This window comes from Peromyscus leucopus, chromosome 14 (genome assembly GCF_004664715.2).
Source record: "Peromyscus leucopus breed LL Stock chromosome 14, UCI_PerLeu_2.1, whole genome shotgun sequence".
NCBI classification, from domain to species: domain Eukaryota; kingdom Metazoa; phylum Chordata; class Mammalia; order Rodentia; family Cricetidae; genus Peromyscus; species Peromyscus leucopus.
This window is the reverse complement of record NC_051075.1, coordinates 44,119,822-44,141,946: the sequence shown is the minus strand read 5'-3', so window position 1 is coordinate 44,141,946 and position 22,125 is coordinate 44,119,822. Positions and strand designations below refer to the sequence as shown.

General features: G+C 47.5%; 1 protein-coding gene across 2 annotated transcripts in view; it reads right to left on the bottom strand.

Moving 5' to 3' along the window:
• Positions 1–5,893: 5,893 nt before the first annotated feature.
• Positions 5,894–22,125, bottom strand: part of Mthfd1 (methylenetetrahydrofolate dehydrogenase, cyclohydrolase and formyltetrahydrofolate synthetase 1) — a 73,584-nt gene continuing 57,352 nt past the window's right edge. For both annotated transcript variants that reach the window (XM_028876054.2, XM_037210632.1), the window contains 7 exons: positions 20,813–20,854; positions 16,131–16,231; positions 15,147–15,324; positions 12,462–12,569; positions 11,848–12,000; positions 8,026–8,119; positions 5,894–6,120 (listed from right to left, as the gene is read on the bottom strand). In XM_028876054.2, the coding sequence (XP_028731887.1) occupies positions 8,030–8,119; positions 11,848–12,000; positions 12,462–12,569; positions 15,147–15,324; positions 16,131–16,231; positions 20,813–20,854 (672 nt within the window). In that variant the 3' untranslated portion in view covers positions 5,894–6,120; positions 8,026–8,029. The remainder of the gene's footprint in view (positions 6,121–8,025; positions 8,120–11,847; positions 12,001–12,461; positions 12,570–15,146; positions 15,325–16,130; positions 16,232–20,812; positions 20,855–22,125) is intronic.

Here is a 22,125-nt window from a genome sequence, read left to right as displayed (position 1 = left end):
CTCGGGAACCACACCTGGCTAGAGAGAAGGTTATGTATTTGGTCAAAAACAGAAACAAAAACAACTTTGTCAGACTGCAGAGGCCAAGCTGAGATCAGCTGAACGGATGTGGTCATCCACATTGACAGAAGAGCGCACTTTAGAACATGGCCCATCTAACATCTCACATCAGAATCGCAGGTCATTACTGCTTCCTTTAGGACATTCCCTGGGGACTGCTCACCTGGTTCCTCTAAAGCGAGGACGGAGATAAGGGCACTAGACATTCCAGCGCCATTCGGAGCAAAGGGTGCTGGCATAGTCCACACCAGGGCGGAAAGGTGTCGTGTGGGGTGAAAAGCAGCTTCCACAGCTCAGGGCCAGTGGCTTTGGGGTGTTTTCAAGAGCTTCAGCTAAGGTCCTGTAAATGACATCCCAGTCTCCTCCAGGCTTTTCCTAGCACAGAGCTCAGGAACCCCAGTAGTGTGGAAGAACAAGACCCCTACCCTTTCCTGAGTGGACCATGATCTCTAGAAAGGTTAATCTCGGAGTCCACTTGGGGATGGTTTTTCTAGGAATATATTTTCCCTCCCTAAGATTTCTAGTCTAGACTTACTTCACCAAGGCTTGATAAGGAATGAACTCTTGGGACACAAAACTGATATGATTCTAAGTTTGTAGATTAAAAGTTAGTGATAAAACTGTGAAATAGGACATCCAGATTCAGTCAAAGTAATCAAACAGTTCAAAGGAGGGAGCTGCAGAGATGCTCAGAGGTTAAGAGCTCTTCCTGATCGGCAGAGGACCAGAGTTCAATTCCCAGCACATTTTAGATCACTCAGGACTACCTTTAACTCCAGCTCCAGGGGATCCTCCATCCTCTTCTGGCCTCTACAGGCACTGGCGGTGGGCGACACATACACACACACACACAGCATTTGCCTAGAGTGCACAAAGCCTGGGTTTTGCACATGGTGAAACAAGCCTGTGATCTCATCACTTAGGAAGGAGAGATGGTAGGATGTGAGTTTCAAAAGCCATCCTTGGCTACATAGGGAACCTAAGGCCAGCCTGGGCTACACTACATGATATCCTGTCTCAAAAACAAAAGGAACTTGATTTAGCTTTGTTCGCCCAGCAAACATGGGCCAATGACTATGGTCTTTTTTTTTTGTCCCCACGTAGGTTATATGTTAACCACGCTTCTGGCTGTTTTGAACTTGAAACACGCTGGGAGTGTTTCCCATGCCACTCAAGCAGCAGAGGTGCTGTGACTCGAGGGCCTCCCAGTCCAGCGGATCTGGGAGTTGGCAGTCATTTTAGGAAAAGCAAAAGGAGGCTGATTCAGATGAGGATAGGGTAGCACGGCTATGCCACTGGAAAACACCTGGAGCCAGATGTGGCCGTGCAATCCCAGGACTTGAGTAGCTGAAGCAGGGGGATGGCAATTCCCTAGCCAGGCTATGCCACATAGCAAGACCCACTTAAAAAAGAAAAGGAAAAAAAAAGAGGGGGGGGGAGATGAGAGATGCAGGTTGAAACACCAGCAATAAAGAGAACCTTAGAAACTTGTAGTTCTCCTACTTGCTTTGCTCTTAAAAAGGAGCTGAACAGTCTAAGAGGTGAATTTATCTTCTATTCTAAGGGAAAATACAATTTATATGATCAACAATTTATCTGACATCTCTCTCTCTTTCTCTCTCTCTCTCTCTCTCTCATGCATGCATGCACACCCCCCCCCAGAAGAGAGGGAGGGAATATTACTATTAATAAAATTCTGCGTTTGTGGCTTTTCTGTAGGATACGATTAGAACTTGATGCCAGATGTTCGAACAATGCACCCCGTACCTCACGCATGAGAGAAAAGGAAACCTGTCATTCCTGAACACACTTAAGCGACAAGACGGTTGAAGCTATTGCTGTATTATTGCCTACTACTCCATTTGAATTATGTAATTAGGAAATGAGCTATAAATACCTCTCCAATCTGACGAGGAACTATCCTTACAGCTAATCTTATTAATGTCACAGATAGAGCGAGCCAATAAAATAGCCTACATATGCATCTGAACAGCACTGAATTGATTATACCATCTCTTCCATTCTGGTCCCCATCCACACAGTCCAGACTTTAAGCTACCAAGGTGGTCTCCACTCCTTATTAACCGTTTTTTTATGTTCTTGAGCCTTTCTCAGAATAAGCCTTCCACAGTACCTTCCTCGGGCACGCCATCTAATGAACCTGGGGCTCCAGGTCCCGGGCGGCTGGATCTATTTGTGGGCACCATGAGATCTGCAGGGAGCCAGCACAAACCCAAGTGCCTTACTTGGCAGCACATACGGACTGCTGTCGCTCTTAAATTATGTGTGTATACATCTTCAGTGTACAGCATCTGAGGTGCAATCAGGAGGCACAGTCTGCTTCTCCTACCAACATGGAGAGGGGAGGACCAGAAGATAAGACTGGGGACCAATGGACCAAGGAGAGACTGCTAGTCCGTGGTGAAGGGATAGGACTTGCACTGGTGACGTGGACACATCCCTCACGCACTGACACTTCTACAGGTATTTTATACGTGTGGCTGCAGATACCCTGTGCTTTCTTTCATTATGGAAAGAGCCTCTGCAGGCTTGTACTTGTGGCACCTTTGAGCAAAGATCCCAGAAATCAGTTGCATGAAACCCCCTTGCCCATCAGGAGTGCTCAGCAGCCGCCATGACCTCATCTCTCCTTTAAGCTTTCATACACTTAGTTACCTCTTCCTTCTGGAGGCAATCGGAAAGGACCCGGTTTTCTACTTTGTACACTTTGGTAGGAGCTGCCTTCCTGGAACGGCTGAGAGGCAGCAGAGAGCAGAGTCCTCGGAATAAGGTGACAGCAGACACCGGCACTGGAACCCCGAAATGCCTTTCCGTACAAAGAGATGGAAGCCTAAGCGATCACAATGCACGTACACATTTCCAAGCAGGTGTCAGCTCCTGTCATGACGGCGGAGTTTCACTGGCAGGGGTTCGACATGTGGATGCTTGCACACAAGTTGCAGAGACACATGAGAGTTTCCCAGGTTTCCAATCACCGTTGTATTATTTATTTACTTGTGGCTTTGCTGCTCAAACCCAGGGCCTCACATGCTAGGTAAGCCCTCCACCACTGAGCTACACCTGAAGTCCTATGCTACATTATCTACGATAGCAAAAACCACAGGGCTGGAGAGACGATTCAGGGGTGTAGAGTGTTTGCTGCTGTAGTATGTAGAACGGAGTCAGGATTCCAGCACCCATGTCAGGTACCCGTAAATACCTGTCACTCCAGTTCCAGGGGATCCAATGCCACTGGCCTTCATGGGCACCAGCACCTTCTCCCACACTGATACAGACATATAATTAAAAATTAATCTCTTGGTCTTTCTTTCCTCTTTTCTGTTTTTGTTTGTTTGTTTTATAAGACAGGGTTTCTCTATGTAGCCTTGGGTGTCCTGGAACTCGCTCTGTAGACTAGGTTGGCCTCAAACTCAAGAGACCCACCTTGCCTCTGCCTCCTGAGTGCTGGGATTAAATGCATGCACCACCATGTCTACCTTAAAATCTTAACAAAACAAAACAAACCCAAACACTCAAATTCCATGCCTTTAAATCCCATCACTCTGGGAGGCAGAGGGAGGAAGATCTCTGAGTTCAAAGCCAGCCTGGTCTTCATAGTGAACTCCAGGCCAGTCAGAGATATACCCTGCCTCCAAAAAACAAAAAAGAAACTTTAGGAGCTGAAGAGCTCCTCGGTAGTTCAAAGCACTTATTACTCTTTCAGAGGACCCAAGTTAGGTTCTCAGCACCCATCAGGAAGCTCAAACACCTATAACTCTGGCTTCAGGGGAACCAACACCCTTTTAGCTTCTACAGGTACCTACACCCACATATATGAGAATAAAATGAATTAAAAAACTACTCGATCTTTAAAAAAGGGAACTTGATTTATTATTGCATTAGCGTTTTATCAGGTTAAATCCCTCTCCTGCCACTATATTCATTTATTCATTGTTTTCCCCAGTACTGAGGACCTACTTCCCCAAAGTTTGGCAGTATGGAGGAGGCCTGCATCCTTTAAGAGGGTCTCTCAGTCACTGTGTCTTGTAAGATCGCTTCCTTCTTGTTTACAAACTGATTCCTAGCAAATCCCATCCCAGATGGTATTCTATAGACTATTTTGAGGCTCACAAGAAAGATGCTTCCTATTAGGGACATCAATGAGCACTCCCAATGTGTCAGGCACTGTACAGAGCACCTAGGACTTGCTTGACTTCAGAACTACCCGTGAGGAAGCAGCAATAGCCCCTTTATCTCCATAAAATGGGCGAGGGACAGAGAGGGGGTGAGGGACATGGAGGGGGTGAGGGGACAGGAATGGGGTGAAGGGACAGAGAAGGGGTGAGGGGACAGAGAGGGGGTGAGGGGACAGGTGGGTGAGGGGACAGAGAGGTGGACATGGAATAAGGACCAGCCCTGAGGCCTATGCTCATGACCCCTTTGCCATTGGCCTCCCAAAGTCTGCCATTGTTTCTTCGGATCACGAAACCGTATCACAACACTGGTGCGAACCCATCGAATTAAGTATACCAGAAGCAAAGACACCTGGGAAAACAGAGCTCTGTCCACATCTGCAGTGTTTAGCTTTGGCACCAGGGGGACGCAGCATCCGGAAGGAGCCAATGCAGGAAGAGAGGAGAATAGAAGACACGGGACAAGAGAAGGGAGGACGTGCTGGAAACTTCGGACAAAGCAAAGCTCCCGAGACAGTCCGCATGGAGAGGCGGAGGCCAGGTACTTCTCGGCAGTCTAGCAAACATTTGCTAAGCCAGCGGGGCAGAAACGGCCCCACCTAAAGCTGGTGCTGTCATCCTTGAGGACTCAAAATGGAATCAGTGTAGATGCCCGCCGCCAGAACGGATAATTAAAATGTGGTACATACATAAAATAGAATTTTATCCAGCCATGAAGAAAAATGAAATCATGAAAATGGATCATTATATTGAAGTGAGGTATCCTATGCTCAGGAGACAAATGCAGCCTCTTCTCTGTTACGTGCAGATTCTAGCCTCTAACTGTGAAATGTGTGTATCTGGGTGGGAGTAAATAAGGACAAAGGTCAGGAAACTAGAAAGGGGTCCATGGGAGAGGGGTGGGGATGCCAACAGAACACGGTGAAGGGAGAACACCAGAGGGAAACGGTGAGGGCTGGGGGAGAGGGGACAGGGAGAACCAACCAAAATAACGTATATAAAAACCTACTTAGAAATCTGTTGTTTTGTATACTAACTTATAAATTGTATCTATCTATCTACCCACCTACCTATCTACACACACACACACACACACACACACACACACACACACACACACACACACCAGTAACAAAAAACAACAGCACTAAGGCAATAATCAAATGGGATCCCAAAGATGTCAAGACATCCATATGGGCAGCAGCGTCCCTGGGGCCCTCAGCCAGACCAGGACAGTATAAAACAGGGAAGTCTCCTCCCATACCCCACCCTCCCACCCCCCCAAGGTTTCCTGAGTTACGTTCTCACGGAGGTGACTACACAAGCCAGCACCACCCCAACAACTGACGACAAAGTGCCTCCTGTGACGTGCTTCTTTAAGGCCCTCACCCCCACGTGTCCATTGGACGGATGGCAGCCATTCAAGACTCTTTTTATTTTTGGTTTTCTTGAAACAGGTTTTCTGTGTAGCCCTGGCTGTCCCAGAACTCACTCTGTAGACGAGGCTGGCCTTAAACTCACAGAGACCCTCCTGGATCCGTGCTAGGATCAGAGAGGTGTGCACCACCACCACCTGGCTCAATCTACTATTCTACCGAGGTCCATCAGTGTCACGTACACATTCACGGTTCAACACCGAGGTAGCAAAATTATTCCATTTATTCTGTGGACTTTCACTAAGTAAATAGACATGATTTATGTTAATTTATACACACAATGTAAATTAAGGCTGTGAAAGGCTTTTGGGAAACTCCCACTATTTCTGAAGCTCTTCAGGCAGGAGCTGACTTCCTGGATTTCTGCACACTTCCTCAATGGGCCTGAGCAGACACTGGCCAGACAGAGTAGCCTCTTGGAGATAGGAAGTCTGGAAAGAAAAGCACAGTGAATGAATGAATGAATGAATGAATGAATGAATGAATATTTTCTCTAAGCACTGTGGTTTCCTCTTCCCTTCATCATTGTCCAGCTGCAGCTCCAAAACTGTTCACACGTACACCCTCCCCTCCGGGTGAGTCTTCTAGGGTCTGTCCATAGATGAACTTGAAAGACAAGCCGTAGCGTGATGGTCGTGTGCACACCATGCCAGACGGAGCAGGGAGCCAGGACAAGTCCCATAGCACATTCCCACTCTGCAGCAAGGGCTTCTTCCCTGGACCAAACCCTAAGCCTCCGCACAGTGGTCAAAATGAAGACCTCTTGCCACCTGGACCTTCACTTTCTCAGGGCAGGAGGTTTGCTTTCTTATTACCTTGTACCACACCGGGGTCTCCCAGCTCTTTCCAGTCTCCCCCCGTGTTCTGTACTAGATCGGAAACTCAGTCTTCGTGTGCTCTTGTGAGAACCCCTTCACTACTGTCCAAATCCGGTTCCCTAAAACTCCCATCTTTCCCTCTCTCGGTTTAGTTCCTCATTTTGCTGGAGTACACCACATTGTTAAATAACTTCCTAGCAGAAGCGGGGGCAGCAGCCCTTTGCCGTCTGGAAATACCTTGGCAGATTTGGCCAGGGGTAAACACAGGATGAAAGCTATCTTCCCCTCACATACTTGGGGACATTCCTTTGCCATCTAAAAGCTCCTTATTGCTGATAAGACAGGCATTCTGTTCTCTTCTCATTCCACGGCCCTGAGTGCACCACCACCCTGGCTGCTCCAGACAGGCAGTCCACAGGCCATTCTTTCACAGGCAGGCTGTTTTTTAATTCCTTGGAGAGGGATGCTGAGGATTTTCCTGCTTGACATTTTTTGAGATCTGAATTGAATGCGTCACGCAGGTGAGTACCTGGGGCCCTGTTATGCCGGGCCCAAGAACTCCAGAATTGGTCCTGCTCCTTCTCTTCTCTGCTTTCTGGACGATTACCCAATTAATGTCTCTGTGAGTGCATGTCTGTGCCTTCCTGGGGGCCGAACACGGCTCTCACACAGACTTAGCTCCACCATCAGCTCCACCCCAGCCAATGCTTGCCTTCTGTCTTCTCTTTTCCCTTTTTCTTTTTTTGTTTTTCAAGGCAGGGTTTATCTGTGTGGCCCTGTTGTCCTGGAACTTGCTCTATAGACCAGGCTGGCCTCGAACTTGGAGATCTGCCTACCTCTGCCTCCTGAGTACTGGGATTAAAGGTTTGCACCACCACCACCACCACCACCACCACCACCACCACCACCACCACCACCACCACCACCAGTCTTCTGTCTTTTCAAGTTATACAGACAGACTTGGGGCTGCTCCTGCTTCTCCTGGGTCATCAATTCTGAACCCAAAGCCTCCGGGGGCTCCTCCAGAGGGGAGTTAACACCCCTGCAGGCTCCATGGTGTCTAGGCTGCACCCGTCTCCCCACACTTCCTCCTGCATGGAGCCCTGCTCCCCCAGACTGATGAGGAACATTTCATTCATTGATTACTGTTAATTCTCTTTCCTGACTACCTCCTCTCCCTAAAATATGGGAAGAAATACTTGGAAATCACTAGAATTTGAGTGTTTGTAGACTTAGTTCGAGCCTTAGAATTCATGAATACAGCCCGAGCTACAGAGTGAGTTCCAGGATGGGCTCCAAAGCCACACAGAGAAACCCTGTCTCGAAAAACAAACAAAACAAAAACAAAAACAACAAAAAGAATTCATGAATAATCTCAAAGTGGAAAACATAATACTGACCCCTCTGACCTCGACACACACCAGTCACACATCCCTCCCTGATCCATGAAGTAAACAAATAAATAAACATAATTTTAATAAAAGCAAACAAGGAAACTCTTGCCCAGTAACAGCTCACCTGTTTAAAACAATCCATTCACTTGTTCAGTTTCAGGGTCCAAATCAATATCATAAAAACAGGGCCGGGTAGGCAGTCCAGGCATTGTGCTCATCTAAGAGGTGAAACAGCAAGACAGATGAACTTCAGGGACCAGCAAGGTGGCTCAGCGGGTAGAGGTGCCTGCCGCCAAAGCTGATGACCTGAGTTTGATCCCGGGACCCACAGGGTGGAAGGCAAGAATCAACTGGTTCAAGTCATCCTCTGAACACTACATGTTTACTGTGATACACGCACAGTCTAATGACTCACCGTCCCCTTGGTGCCTTGCAGCAGCCACAGAACCAGACACACCTTTTAAGCTATCAATGAAAGAGGTGCTGTTCTTGTTACATGTTAAAAACCCAGCCATTGATTCCTGATATGAACAAGAAACCCTCATGTCCCTCTGCAAGCCAGAGGCCTCATTTGGATCCTGTGCAGAACAGCTGTAGCTGAAGAGGCAGGGGAGGCACGGTCCCATCCCTAGCCTGCACTGGCAGGTGCTGGAGCTGAGCAGCTCATGGCTGAGGCAGTGAGCGAGGAGCACATGACCACAGGAAGGTGGGACACCCTGTAATCCCAGCACTGGGGAGGCTCAGGTAGCACTGGTCAGAGTTTCAGACCAGCCGAGGGTACACAGTGAGTTCAGCACAAACCAGGGCTACCTAGCAAAACCATCTCTCAAGACAGCTAAACCAAGCAGCCGAAGGAAGCGTCTGTTTGGAAATTTTCTTTCAGTGAATCTCTCGTAGAGGCCCATGTGATTTCTGGGACTGCTGTGACATGGCATTACAATCTGCATCCTTTAACTCGGGCCAAGACATTGCTCTATATAGCCTGGACGCATTTACGGTCTCTATTCTTACCGATCTCGGGCTTTCTAAAGCTACACTCGAATCCTCGGCGCTATATTTGTGCTTGCTCCTTTTCTGAAGACTTGGCTTCGCCACTTTATCTGCAAATTTGTATGGTCTGTAACTGAAAATGTGGTATTTTCTTCCCCCGTCATACTGCCTGTATAATGAATATACACACGTTCCAGAGCAGACCCAGAAAGGAAGACAGCTCAGACTGAAGTCCTAAAACTTCACTGTAGAAATGTCATAAACTAGATGAGTCATTTTCTCTAACACAAAACATCAATATTTGAGGAAAACTGAATGCTGACATCGGACACCCATCAATAGTCTCCAAGGCAAGTTCTAGGGATCTGACAACTGGCTTCCACTAATGCATTCTGTAAGAAAGGGGTGCGTGTGGGGGCCAGTAGGGGAAGGGGAGATCTGGTCTTCAGGCCCAGAACAACCCAGTGGACAGCACTAGAAAGGTAAAGGATGGACGACACTGACCCAGACATGCATGTGTGCGTTCACAGAAAACTCGAGATGGTTCCCTGAGCAGCAAGGAGTAGCATTTTCATAACTTTTATTTTTTTCTCAGAGGAAGATCTGCCCCTGTAAAGACGGGTCACTGATAATCAGAAAAAACAAACACGTGACCGCACGCGTACTCACATGCAAACCTAGATGCTGAAATTCCAATAGCAGTAAAGTATCGCTAAGGTTGTTTGGATTTGGTTGTTGTGCTGTGCTGTGATGGGACTGGGCCCAGGCCCTCGGGCATGATGGCCAGGCAAGGGCTCAGCCACTGAATTACATCCACGGACACCAGGATGTACTAGAATACAATTATTAAGAGGAATTAAGGTGATTTTTTTTTTTGAAAAACCTGCCTACTCTGGGATGTGCATAATATTGCCCTTTTCCTATTCTCTCTGTTATTTATTTGTTTATTTAGAGACAGGGTTTCTCTGTGTAGCTCTGGCTGTCCTAGAACTCACTCTGTAGACCAGGCTGGCCTCAAACTCAGAGATCTGCCTGTCTCAGCCTACCAAGTGCAGTGCTGTGATTAAAGGCGTGCGTCACCACTGCCTGGATTCTTTCTTTCTCTTACTGTCCACATTTAAATCTATAATAAAACATTTTCTTTAATAAATGTCAAATTTTCTTTAAAAAAAAAAAAAAAAGATTACTGGGCGGTGATGGTGCATGCCTTTAGTCCCAGATCTCATAAGGCAGAGGCAGGCAGATCTTGGTGAGTTCAAGGCCAGCCTGGTCAACAAATATAGTTCCAGAACAGTCACAGTGGTTACACAGAGAAACCTTGTCTTAAGAAACTATGTTGGCATGTATCTGCAATCTTAGCCCCTGAAGCAGGGGGATATCAAGTTTAGGGCCAGTCTGGGCCACACGATGAACCCCTGATTCTCTGGCTTCCACCTCCTAAGTGCTGGGATTACGACAGCTTAACACCACACCTACCTTTATCCATTGGTATTTTAATTGATTTCAAGGACAGTGAACTAACAGAATTTCAAGAAGAAATTCTAATGGGATGGAGAGGTTGCTCTGTGGGTAAGAACATTGGCTACTCTTCCAGAGGACCTGGGGTCGATTCTTAGCACCCACATGGTGGCTCACGACCTCCTGTAACTCTGGTTCCAGGGGATCTGACATACTGGTCTTCTTGGGCACCAGGCACACAAATGATGCACAGACATACTTGCAGGCAAAATAACAACAGGTACATAAGGAGAAGCTCTAAGTCCATCAGCAGGACACGGGATGGGAGAGCCTCTGTTGTTGTTGGAGCTACAGGGAAGACTGGGTTTATAGAACATGCTCAGTAAACACAACTGTGAGGGCAGTTTGTCCTCAGGGGCGTTGCTTTCTGGGACCCCAGAGATCTCCAAATCTGAGTACTCAGTCCCTTTTAAGATGGTCTAATATGGCACATAACCTACGCACACCCCCTCCCCTATAAATCACCCCTTGACAACTTTTAACATCTAATACAATTTAAAAGCTATATAAACAGCTGTTACACATTATTTTAATACTGATATACATACTTAATAGAGACACTTTTTTTTTTCCCTCTAGCAATTTTGTTTTGGAAGCTAAGTTAGAGATTTTATTAAAGATATTTTATTTTCAAGATTTATTTCTTTATTGTATATACAGTATTCTGCTTGCATGTATCCCTGCAGGCCAGAAGAGGGCACCAGATCTCATTAGAGATGGTTGTGAGCTGCCATGTGGGTGCTGAGAATTTAACTCAGGACCTCTGAAAGAACAGGCAGTACTCTTAACTCCTGAGTCATCTCTCCAGCCCATTAGATATTTTAATATAGGCCTAAGCAAGAAGATTAACAGGAAAAGGAGGTTGAGATGAGAGAAAGTCACATGGACTGTGGACTTCCCAAAGAGTAGCAGCAAGTAGGACACACCCAACAGTGGGTACCAGCTCTTCAAGGGCCAGGTGCTGGTTTCATTGGAGACAGGGTCTCTCTACGTAGCCTGGCTGAACTGCAACCCACTATGTAGACCAGGCTGGCCTCCAACTGGCAACAGACCTCATCTCAAGTGCTGGGGTTACAGGTATGTGCCACCATACCCAACTACTACTGTCAATCCACAGACGGTTGAATCAGTGAATGCTGAATCATGGACACAGAGAACAGACTGAATATTGGCATCACCCAAGCCCAGTTAGATCCATTCTGGACACAATCAAGAGCAAACTGCCCCCGGGAAACAGAATCCCATTCAACAGAGGTAGGATCAGTGTTAGACTTGAATGGGTATTGCATGGTCTATATCAGTACCAGGATTAACCCGGATAGGCCTAATCACAACTATCTGCTAGACTATGGTAACCTGGCACTTTCTGACAGCCCAAGTGACAGACACATTTCAGAGGAGAAGCAATGAACGCGCTCCACTTACAGCCTCTACTTACCGTTCCTACTAACGGGTACAGAAAACCAGCACCAACACTGGCGCGGATGTCACGGATGGGCAGAATGAAGCCAGTGGGCACGCCTTTTTGCTCTGGGTTGTGAGACAAAGACAGGTGTGTTTTGGCCATGCAGATGGGTAGATTCCCAAAGCCCTGGGGAGAGAAAGGGTGTGACACAGGAAACACTGATTATGCAATGAAGCATATCTGGACACCATTATGAGACTGAGATGGCTAGTTACCTACATAGCTACCTCTCCCTTACTACCCTTCAGCTTAGTTATCACAGACCAGAACCAGAAAGAATCCCTGTAAGGGAAGCAGGAAAGTACCTAACCATGTACAAATGACTATTTGACTGGCGTCCTTATAGCAATAAAACAGTATCTGGAGCAGAGATGAGGGTACTACAGAGGTATCTCAGCATTCCAGCAAAACACTCCATATTTCCTCCTGGTTTGTCTAGATTTTCACCTATAAGTAAATACAGAATCTAGGGCTGCGACTTTTAACCCAAACCCAGTATTTTGAGGGAGGAGGCTGCTGTCTGGAGGAGTAGAGTGTAGGAGGTCACGAGGCTGGGAAAGCTCTGGGTTCAGACTCTGAACACCCACCTGCTTTGTGTAGACCTCGGCTTTGTTCTGTGCTTCAGGGAGCAATTCGATGTCATCTGCCCCGTAGATCTTCTGTGCGATGATCCTGATTTTATCCTCGACGGAGAGCTGATGTACAAGACAGAAGGGAACTGTGACTGGACACATTTGAGGATTCTTGGCAAGGACATTCCAGACCAGTGTCCCCAAAAGGGATACAAATTGCATTTTATATACTACAGGTATGCAAATAACTTGAGGATTTTTTTGGGGGGGGGGGCATCACAAATATTTAACTTGACTTGATCACTGGAAGTGGTGAGAATAAAACCTAGGGTCTTGTATCATTTAGACCAGTGGTTCTCAAGCTTCCTAACGCTGTGACCCTTTAATACAGTTCCTCATGTTGTGGTGGCCCCCAGCCATAAAATTATTTTCGTTGCTACTTCATAGTTGTAATTTTGCTACTGTTATGAATCATAATGTAAATATCTGTGTTTTCTGATGGTCTTAGGTGACCCCCGTTAAAGGGTCATTCAACCCCCAAGGGGTCAAGACCCACAGGTTGAGAGCAACTGTTCTAGGCAAATACTCTCCCCCTAAGCTACACCTCCAGCCCTGGGTTAGAAACATTTTCTTAGAATTAAAAGAGCCTCTTTATTTATTTATTGTGTGTGTATAGCACATGGGTGTGCATTTCTCATTGCTCCTGGGTGGAGACCAAAGGTCAAGTTAAGAGAGTCATCTATGTCCTTCAACAACGTGGGTTCTGGTGACTGGACTCAGCTCATCAGGTTGGCCACAAATGCCCTGAAACACCGAACCCTTTTAATACAAAGTTCCAGATTTGGTTAAGTGGAAAATATCTCACAGATACAGTTATCATCTCTATATGCATATAGATATGTAAATGTGCGCGCGCATATGCACACACACACATGCATATGCGTACACGCACACACACAAACACTGGACATATTGGGCTTTCTCCTCCTTAGCAACTAAGGCTAAATGAATATATTGGGCAGATTTTAAAAAGTGCAACGCTCTACCTATAAAAACACAGACTTGACGCTTGACTGAACAGTGACCACTTCCGAGGGCGCTCCGTCAAACAGACGTGAAAGCGCTCTCGGGAGCGGCTTTAGGAAGCGGCAGATGACGGTCATATGCAGCTTATAATTGGAGCCTGGTAAATGCCACGGCACATTTAGAACTTCAGAAGCAAAAACACTTTGGTTGAGGGGTGATTTAAGACTCACAGATGCTGAATAACACAAAAAAGTGGCAGCCTCCTGTTTGCCAGAACCGGGAAGAGCTCCCACGAGAGAAGGGTTCTGAAGCCCTTCCCCCACTGCAGGTCACCTGCCGGCCCTGAAGGGCTAGGGCTCCTGCCCCGGGCACCGTGGACAGTGGCTTGGCGAAGAACCCCACAAGTGCTTTTCATTGGTGTGCACCTATGTTTATGGCTTTTTCTAGAAGGGTGATTGTTCGAACAGCTTTTCAGACCCATTTAGCAAAACCAAAGCTCAACAGGAGAATGCTAATTAACTCTCCACGTATTCTATCTGCACAGTGCAAAGAGAAAAGGCAGAAATGTTTTAAGCTAAAACTCGAGAATTATAGTTTCCTTTTTCTGTGCATGCGTGTGTGCATGCGTGTGTGTGTGTGTGTGTGTGTGTGTGTGTGTGTGCGCACATGCACACACACATGCAGGTGGAGGCCACAGGATAACCTCGGGTATCTTTCCTCTATCCCTCTTCCCCTTGTCTTTTGAATCGGGGTCTCTATGGACCCTGCAGCTCATTGACTTGGCTACACGGGCTGAAAATCAACTCTAGAGACACACACACATCTCCAGCACTGGGCTTGCAGACGTGCACTATCATATCTGGCTCTTACGCAGTGCTGTGGACCTGAACTCGGGTCCTCATGCTTCTGTGGAAGACACTTTACTGACTGAGCCATCGAATCCGGGCTTCACTCTTTCCTGTGGCTAATTCCCAAAGTCTCTGATCGTCTTTGAGAACCCAAGGAAAAAGTAGCCTAGAGCATGCAAGCAGAATGAGGTAGTATACACCCAACGTCCCAAAGCAAGTTTTCAGTCACTGTCCACAGACTTAACACCCAATCGCACCCTGAAATTCAACCCTAGGAACAGCATTCTTCAAGGCAACTGCCATGTGTCACGGACAAGCTGCTTCTGCTGGGCCAGATGTAAGCCACCTGACTCGGTGACAGAGAATATGACGAAGCCGGTGGGGGTGCTTTGGTTTGGCTTGGAAGGCTTCTCTGAACTTGGGGTGACACTACACCAGGAAGTGGGCTTGGGAGCACTCTTTTTTGCTCTATTATTGAGAAGTGGTCAGAAAAATTTCCATAGCCAGATATAGCCCCTTCGTTACGACATGGCTGAGGCCGTAGTGAAAGTCTGCAGGGCAGTGAGCTACACACTAGGCTCTATCTACCGGCAAAAGGGCATATATATAGCTTCAGAAAGGTAGGGTGTGATCTAAGCTCTCTGGGTACTTCTGTTTGCAAATGAGCAATGTCTCAAGCTGAGAGTCCAGGCTGCGGTTGGGGTGACTCACCCGTAAGGGAATCAGACCACGAGGTAGACGCTGCTGACTACACACCAGTTACCACACTGAGTTCATTTTCACACACACTCCATTCTGGCTTTGTTACCTACAGCAAGTAACCCACCTTGAGGTCATAGAGGAGCCGGAAGCTGCTGGGGGCCTGTGATGCTCTCTGAACGGCCTGAGCCAGGGCTAAGGCCCCCCGGCCCCCTTCTGCCCAGTGGGTGCATTTGACAGCATCAAAAGCCCCATGGTCTCTGGAGAGGCGGCCGATGAGGTCCAGTTCCGCGTCTGTATCTGTCCTATACAGGAGAGCTTCATGTTAAAGGAAGCGGGAAGGGAAGGGAGACAGATCTGGCTTACAGAACCCCACACGGATGGCCGCTGAAAAAAATGGACACTGGTTTCAAGCTCAACTCTGTAACCAATGGGCTGGGCTAACTTTTGGTCAGTTACTTCCTCTGTACTTATTTGGCTCCCACGAGGAAAAACTGGAAGGAATCCCAGCAGGGCTGCCCCGGGATATTATGAGGCTTAGAAGCAATGCATGTTAACTATCTGGAACATTCCCAGGGCACCACCGGGAATCAGTAAATACTGGCTTTAAAAACTGCTTCCTCCCATTGCGCTGCGGCGAGGCCATTCTTCTGAAACCTTAAACAGTACGAAAGTGCCAAACAGCCCACACAGCGCTTGCATGAACACTTCTAGCTCAATACACCCAACTCCCTCAACATAACATCCCACCTGACCCAGGGAAATAAAGACAGGCTGTAGGCTATGCTCTTCTGTTAGGACAAAAGGCCTGGGAACGACCAAAAGGAACATTTCTTGTCAAGCTCGTGCGTTCTTCGCATTGGGCCCTCAGGGGCAATTCTGATTTCCGGACCTCAGTGGTGAGGTAGCGCGTCTGCCGTGACACACACACACACACACACACACACACACACACACGGTGCCTGTCGCGTCACAGGCCAAACCACAGGCTATAGCCAACAGCAGTTAAGTGAAGAACAAAATGAAGCTAAAAGCGGCACCGCATAACGTGCCCCAGGAGCTGCTTTCTGGCATTTTCTACTCCCCTCCTTTCGCTAGCTTTCACACTTACTTGAATACATTGATGGCCACGACTACAGGTACTCCAAACATCCTAGCATTTTCTATTTGTTTCCTCAAGTTACTGAAGCCCTTCTCAACCAGGTCCAGGTCCTGTAAAACAACAGCAAAAGGCCTGTCAGGTCAAAGCCAGCAGACCTGCAAACAGCTGTTGCTTCTTTTGAAGACAGAAACTTCCCCCGGGGCAAGGCAGGGCACATCTGTAACCCCAGCACTCAGGAGGTAGAGGCTGGAGGCTGGAGACGTTGAGATCAGCCTGGGTACCCAGTGAATCCTTGCCTCAAATGAACAAATAGCACACAAGTAAAAAAGGACAGCATGTCTTTGAGCCGGAAGACATCCACAGTGAGGGCAAGACGGTGGGTCAACAGGAGGCCATTGATGCACACCCCACAATGCTTCTGGTGGAGGGAGAATCAACCGTACAGCACTGGAGGGAAGCTGTGCTGTCTCCCTACACCTTGAAAATTCGACAGCTGGGGTATCGGACATCATTATGCTGCTATGAATGTCCTCTTTATTGTTTGCAGGGCATGAGTTTGATGCCGCTACTTAAATTACACTTTTATAATTGTGTGTTGACACATCAGATTAACTCCTGTAGTAAAACAAAACAATGAGACTGTTCTCAGGACCGTGCAAACCATTTTATCACAAGACAGAGCCGGCACGGGGCCCGACCCTAAAGGCATTTAATACCCAACAGCCATAAATACGGTCCTGCAAGAAGTCAGTGAAGTTCCAGAGGATTTAATGAACTCAACTACGAGCCTTCCCAAGGCTGATAAAATAAGGCAAACACTATTTGGAAAGCCCAAGTACTGGACTGGACAGATAGCTCAGTGGTTAGGAGTACTACTTCCAGTCAGGTGTGGTGGCGTATGTCTTTAATCCTAGCACTCAGGAGGCAGAGGCAGGAGGATCTGTGAGCTCAAGGCCAGCCTATTCTACAGAGTGAGTTCCAGGACAGCCAGAGCTACACAGAGAAACCCTACCTCAAAAAAACAAAAACAAAAAAACCAAAAAAAAAAAAAAATAAATAAATAAATAAATAAATAAATAAATAAATAAAATAAAATAAAAAGAGTACTACTTCCTGTTCATCCAGAGGAAGTAAGTCTGGATCCAGCATCCAAGTCAGAAGCTCATAAGAGCCTTAACTCCACCTTTAAGGAATACGGTCATTTGGTCTCCTCAGGCACCCCCACCCCGTGCACATGCATGCACACAGAGACACATGAATAAAAACAAGCTTCTAAAAGAAAAACCAGGGCTAGAGAGATGGCTCGGCAGTTAAGGGCATTGGCTGTTTTTGCAGAGGGTCCTAACAACCACCTGTGACTCCAGTTCCAGGGGATCTGATGTCCTCTTCTGCCTCTGAGGGCGCTAGACATGCATGTGGTGCACATAAATACATGTAGGCACTCCCATGTATTTTGTAGAACAAAAACCAACCAACCAAACAACAACAAAACCACCCTGAAAGCAAACAGCAGAGGATGAGGCTCTGGTTCAGCCGGCAGAGGCTTGCTCAGCATGCATGAAGCCCTGGGCTGGACCCTCAGCACCACATAAACCAGCCGTGGTGGCTCACGCCTATGACCCCGCACTTGAGGACACGGTGCCAAAGGGGACCAAAAGATAGAGAAGCAGACAAAACCCATAAAGTAAGTCAATCTTAAAAATAAGAGTTTGTTCTGGGTAGTGTACTGTTACATTCTCATATCCTGCTTCCCATACATATCCCCACAAATACTATAAAATCTAAAACTTAAAGGTACTCGTGGAAACATTATTATTTATTTAATTCCTTTTGTTTTTTGAAACAGGGTCTCACTATATATCTCTGGCTGGCCTGGCACTCACTATGTGGACCAGGCTGTCCTTGAACTCACAGAGATCTGCTTGCCTCTGTCTCCCAAGTGCTGGGATTAAAGGCATGCACCACCAAACCCAGCTAACTTTTTTTGCCCCAAATTACATTTATGTGTGTGTGTGTCCCTTTGTGTGTGCCATGGCATGAGTGTGGAGATCAAAGGTCAACTTGCAGGGGTCAGTCCTCTCCTCCCACCAGGTGTATCCCAAGGATTTAAAACTATCTATCTAGATACAGATAGATGGATGGACACAGGGTCTCATGTGCCTAGGTTTGCCTCAGATTTGCAATATAGTCAAGGATGACATCGAATTTCCGATTCTCTTGCTTCTACTTTGCAAGTGCTGGGATTATAGGAGTGCAATGGCATGCCTGGCCTGGTGGGGTAGTAGGGATTAAACCCAAAGCTTCGTATTTGCTTGGCAACCTCACTACCAACCAAGCTACTTCCGGTCAGGAGAGTATGTAACAACTGTTCAAGAAACTTCAACTTTTTTACATTGTGTTTGTTTGTTTTTTTTTTCAAGGAGACAGGGTTTCTCTGTAACAGTCCTGGCACTCATTTGTAGACCAGGCTGTTCTCAGACTCACAGAGATCCACCTGCCTGTGCCTCCCCAGCACTGGGATTAAAGATGTGTGCCGCCACCTCCCAGATATTTTTTTGGGGGGTGGGTGTGTGGGAGAGAATAACTCTTTATTTTAGTTTTAAATAATTTACTTATTTTTATATACATTAGTGTTTTGCCTGCATGTATGTCTTGTGTGAGGTTGTCGGATCCTGGAGTTACAGACAGTTGTGAGCTGCTGTGTGGGTACTGGGAATTGAACCTGGGTCCTCTGGAAAAGCAGTCAGTGTTCTTAACTGCTGAGCGGTCTCTCCAGCCCCATTTTTTTATTCTTATAGCGTCTAATTTTCTTTTTGTAAAGAAAGGGCATATCATTTAAAATGAACTAAGAGTGGTAAGACTACAGAGCAGCATGCATGAGACCCTGGGCCTGCCCCCAGCACTAAAGCAAAATAAAATAACCTCAAAATATTAGTATTCTTAAAAATAAAACATGTGGCCAGGTATAGCGGCCTACACCTTTAATCCCAGCTCTCAGGAGAAAAAAGGTAAGCATATATTTGTGAGTTCAAGGCAGCCTGGGTTACAGAGTGAGTTCCAGGTCGGCCAGAGCTATAAAGCAAGACATCTCAAGAAAAACCAATCAACTAAGCAAGCAAGCAAGCAACCAACCAATCAATCAATGAATGTGGTTGTCTTCATAGAAACATGCTGGATCACTAGGAAAATCTAGCACTGTTACTTGCTGTTGTTGTTATTGTTTTAATTAAATTAATTAATTAATTTCACATCCTAACTGCAATTTCCTCTCCCTCCTCTCCTCCCACTTCCTCCCCCCTTACCCGGTTTCTAGATGCCCAAAGCAGCAGGAAAAGTAGGGAGGTTATAAAGTGAGATCTTACAAACACTGTTCAAAAACCTCCCCCGCCCCCCTTAACTGTAATCTGAGATCAGGATTATCTGATGGTCTAAAGAGCACTCTAACTGTTCTTACCTTTAGCCACATAAAAACCAATTACTACATAAGACCAACTGAGAACAGTTTGAAATGAGTTGAATGTCTTAAATGAAGACACCAGCTGGGCTGGTTTGGGGCACTCAACTGCAATTAGATACAGGAAAGGCTGTGGGGGGGGGGGGGCAGGAGGGTCAGAACTGTGAATTCCCCTCCTACGCCTGAATCTCACAGATGACCATAAAAGGCAAGTCACAGCTCCCGAGACAGGCAGACAACTCAAGGCACCGGCCATCTCTGTCCTGGGCAATTTCACAAACCTCATCTGGGGGCTGTACACTGACCCTGTACTGCCTGATAACGGAGAAGCCTCCACAAGGCCAGAGAGACTGAATCAGCAGTGACAGTGGCTGAGCCTGCATCTTAGCCACGGGCCTGTCTCTTACGTAAGCGCTCACAGTGACCCTGGGGATGTTTCTTTGATGGTAAATGATATCAGTATGAAAAAAAAAAGAGCTCAGAACTGTTCTTTGAGCTCCTGCCCAGTAGACCAAATCAGCTTATGGAAGACGTGCCTGCCAAGTCAACCGAGGCATTTAGTGGCTCTGTCTGGGGTCTGTAACTCAGCTTTGGGTTTGTAGAGAAAAATGTTACTTCTAAAGGTCTCTCCTGGCTTGATTTCAATGGCATTTAGGACTTATTCGGTGCAGGAAAGAAATGCGCACCATCTAGGGCATGGCTACTTAACTCTGGTACTACTGCCATTTTGATTTGTGGGGGTGGGGAGGTGGGAGGGTAGGGGGGCACTACACACCCCGGGCTGCTAACAACAATCCCCGGCTTCTACACATCAGATGCCAGCAACACCTCTCTGGCTGGGTATGGGGTGCATGTCTCTGATCCCAGCACTTAAGGGGCTGGAGTTCAAGGTCAGCCTGAGCTATATAGCAAGACCCTATCTCTAACAAACAGCACAAAAGGCTTCCAGATACAGCCCAATGTTCCCTGCGAGTAAAACGGTGAGAACCAGACACTGGTCTAGGACAATGGCTTCCTGCCATCCTGGTTGGGCTGATTCCACTTATTGCTACTTCTCCGATATGATTTCCAGTACACCATAGGGTTTTGTTTTTTTGTTTGTTTTTTTTGTCATCCCCATCCCCAACCCAACCCCAAGGAACAGCCCAGGGTCAGAGGGGCTGCCCCCTTTATTCTCCATGGCCGGATTAAGACATGCTGGTTTGGGGTGTGGTTTCCTAGAAATCGTTATAGTTACCTCTTCTGTGTAAGCCTTGGGAAGAGGCAGTCCAGCAGTGACCTGGAAGGAAGGAGACAAAGTCAGGTGTGCTTCCACTGTGAGAGGCCAGCGGCTGCACGCTTCAGAGAATCAACGGCCGCCGGCCGTGTGAAGCTGTTTCCTGCCCCAAGGACTTGGAGCGTGAGACCGTAAAGCACAGGGCAATGGCTGCTTGTGAGCACAGGGGTGGTCCTTTGTGAGCTGAGATGAGGGGTGAAGGCCACAGTGGACAGGAACATGCTGTGGCAGCACAGTGATCCCACTGAAGGAAGCTCACACCAGTGGAATCGAATTCGGGGGGGGGGGGGTCCAGCCCCGCCAAGGTCACTATGGATCTCAGGCCCGTGAAGAGCGCCGCCCGCTCAGGACTTGGCAGGAGGGGGGAGGGGTGGGTGGGGGCTGAGCAAGGATGACTGAACAACAAACAAGAGGAAGATAACAGCCAGTGGGTACCCGAGGTCTCGGTCCCTAGTACTTGGAAAACGAAGGCAGGAGGATCACTTCAAGGTCATCATCAACAGAGGGGGTGGAGGCCAGCCTGGGCTATGTGACCCTCTCTCAAGAAGGGAGAGAAGGGGGAGAGGGTGACAGTGGAGGGGCCCTTCTCCCTCTATATAGTAGATTTAGAGGTATATGAACTCTACAGCAGGTAGCTCACTGCGTCACTAGAGGAGGGGCCTGGGCCTGGGGCCTGATCTGGAAACTGGCTCAGCTCTGCTGCACGGTACACACACACACACACACACACACACACACACACACACACACACACGCAGAGGGCTCAGGGTTGATGCACCGTCACTGTAGACAACACACAGTGATTAAACAGCCCCTAGCTGGGTCTTCTCTGCAGGAAGACTTGAGGTCTGCGTGTCCAGTCTATGGTACTATGACCCTAGAAGGGCCACGTGGACGATAGGCAGGAAGCAGTGACCTTCTGCACAGCTGCCCACAGGTCTGGCTCCCGGACAGAGCTGTATAGGCACAGCCTCCTCTCAGGACTGCCAGGGGAGGGGACCCAGCATCACCACAGTGAGGCTCCCAGGCTGGGCCAACCTTTTGACATTGCAACATAATGCTGTCACCTACAGACTTCTCACTCAAGAACTACACAATCGAGCTACAAAACGGAAAAATAATCCACCCCCCCCCAAAAAAAAAAACCCTCAACATTTTTAGTAAGTTTAAGGTTTGTGGGGCTTTATTGGCAGTTATCCTGGCCACCGGCAAGTTGGTCATGCTGTGGTGTGAGGATAAGGACTGAAGGGCATGTGAGCAGGAGATGCTGGCTA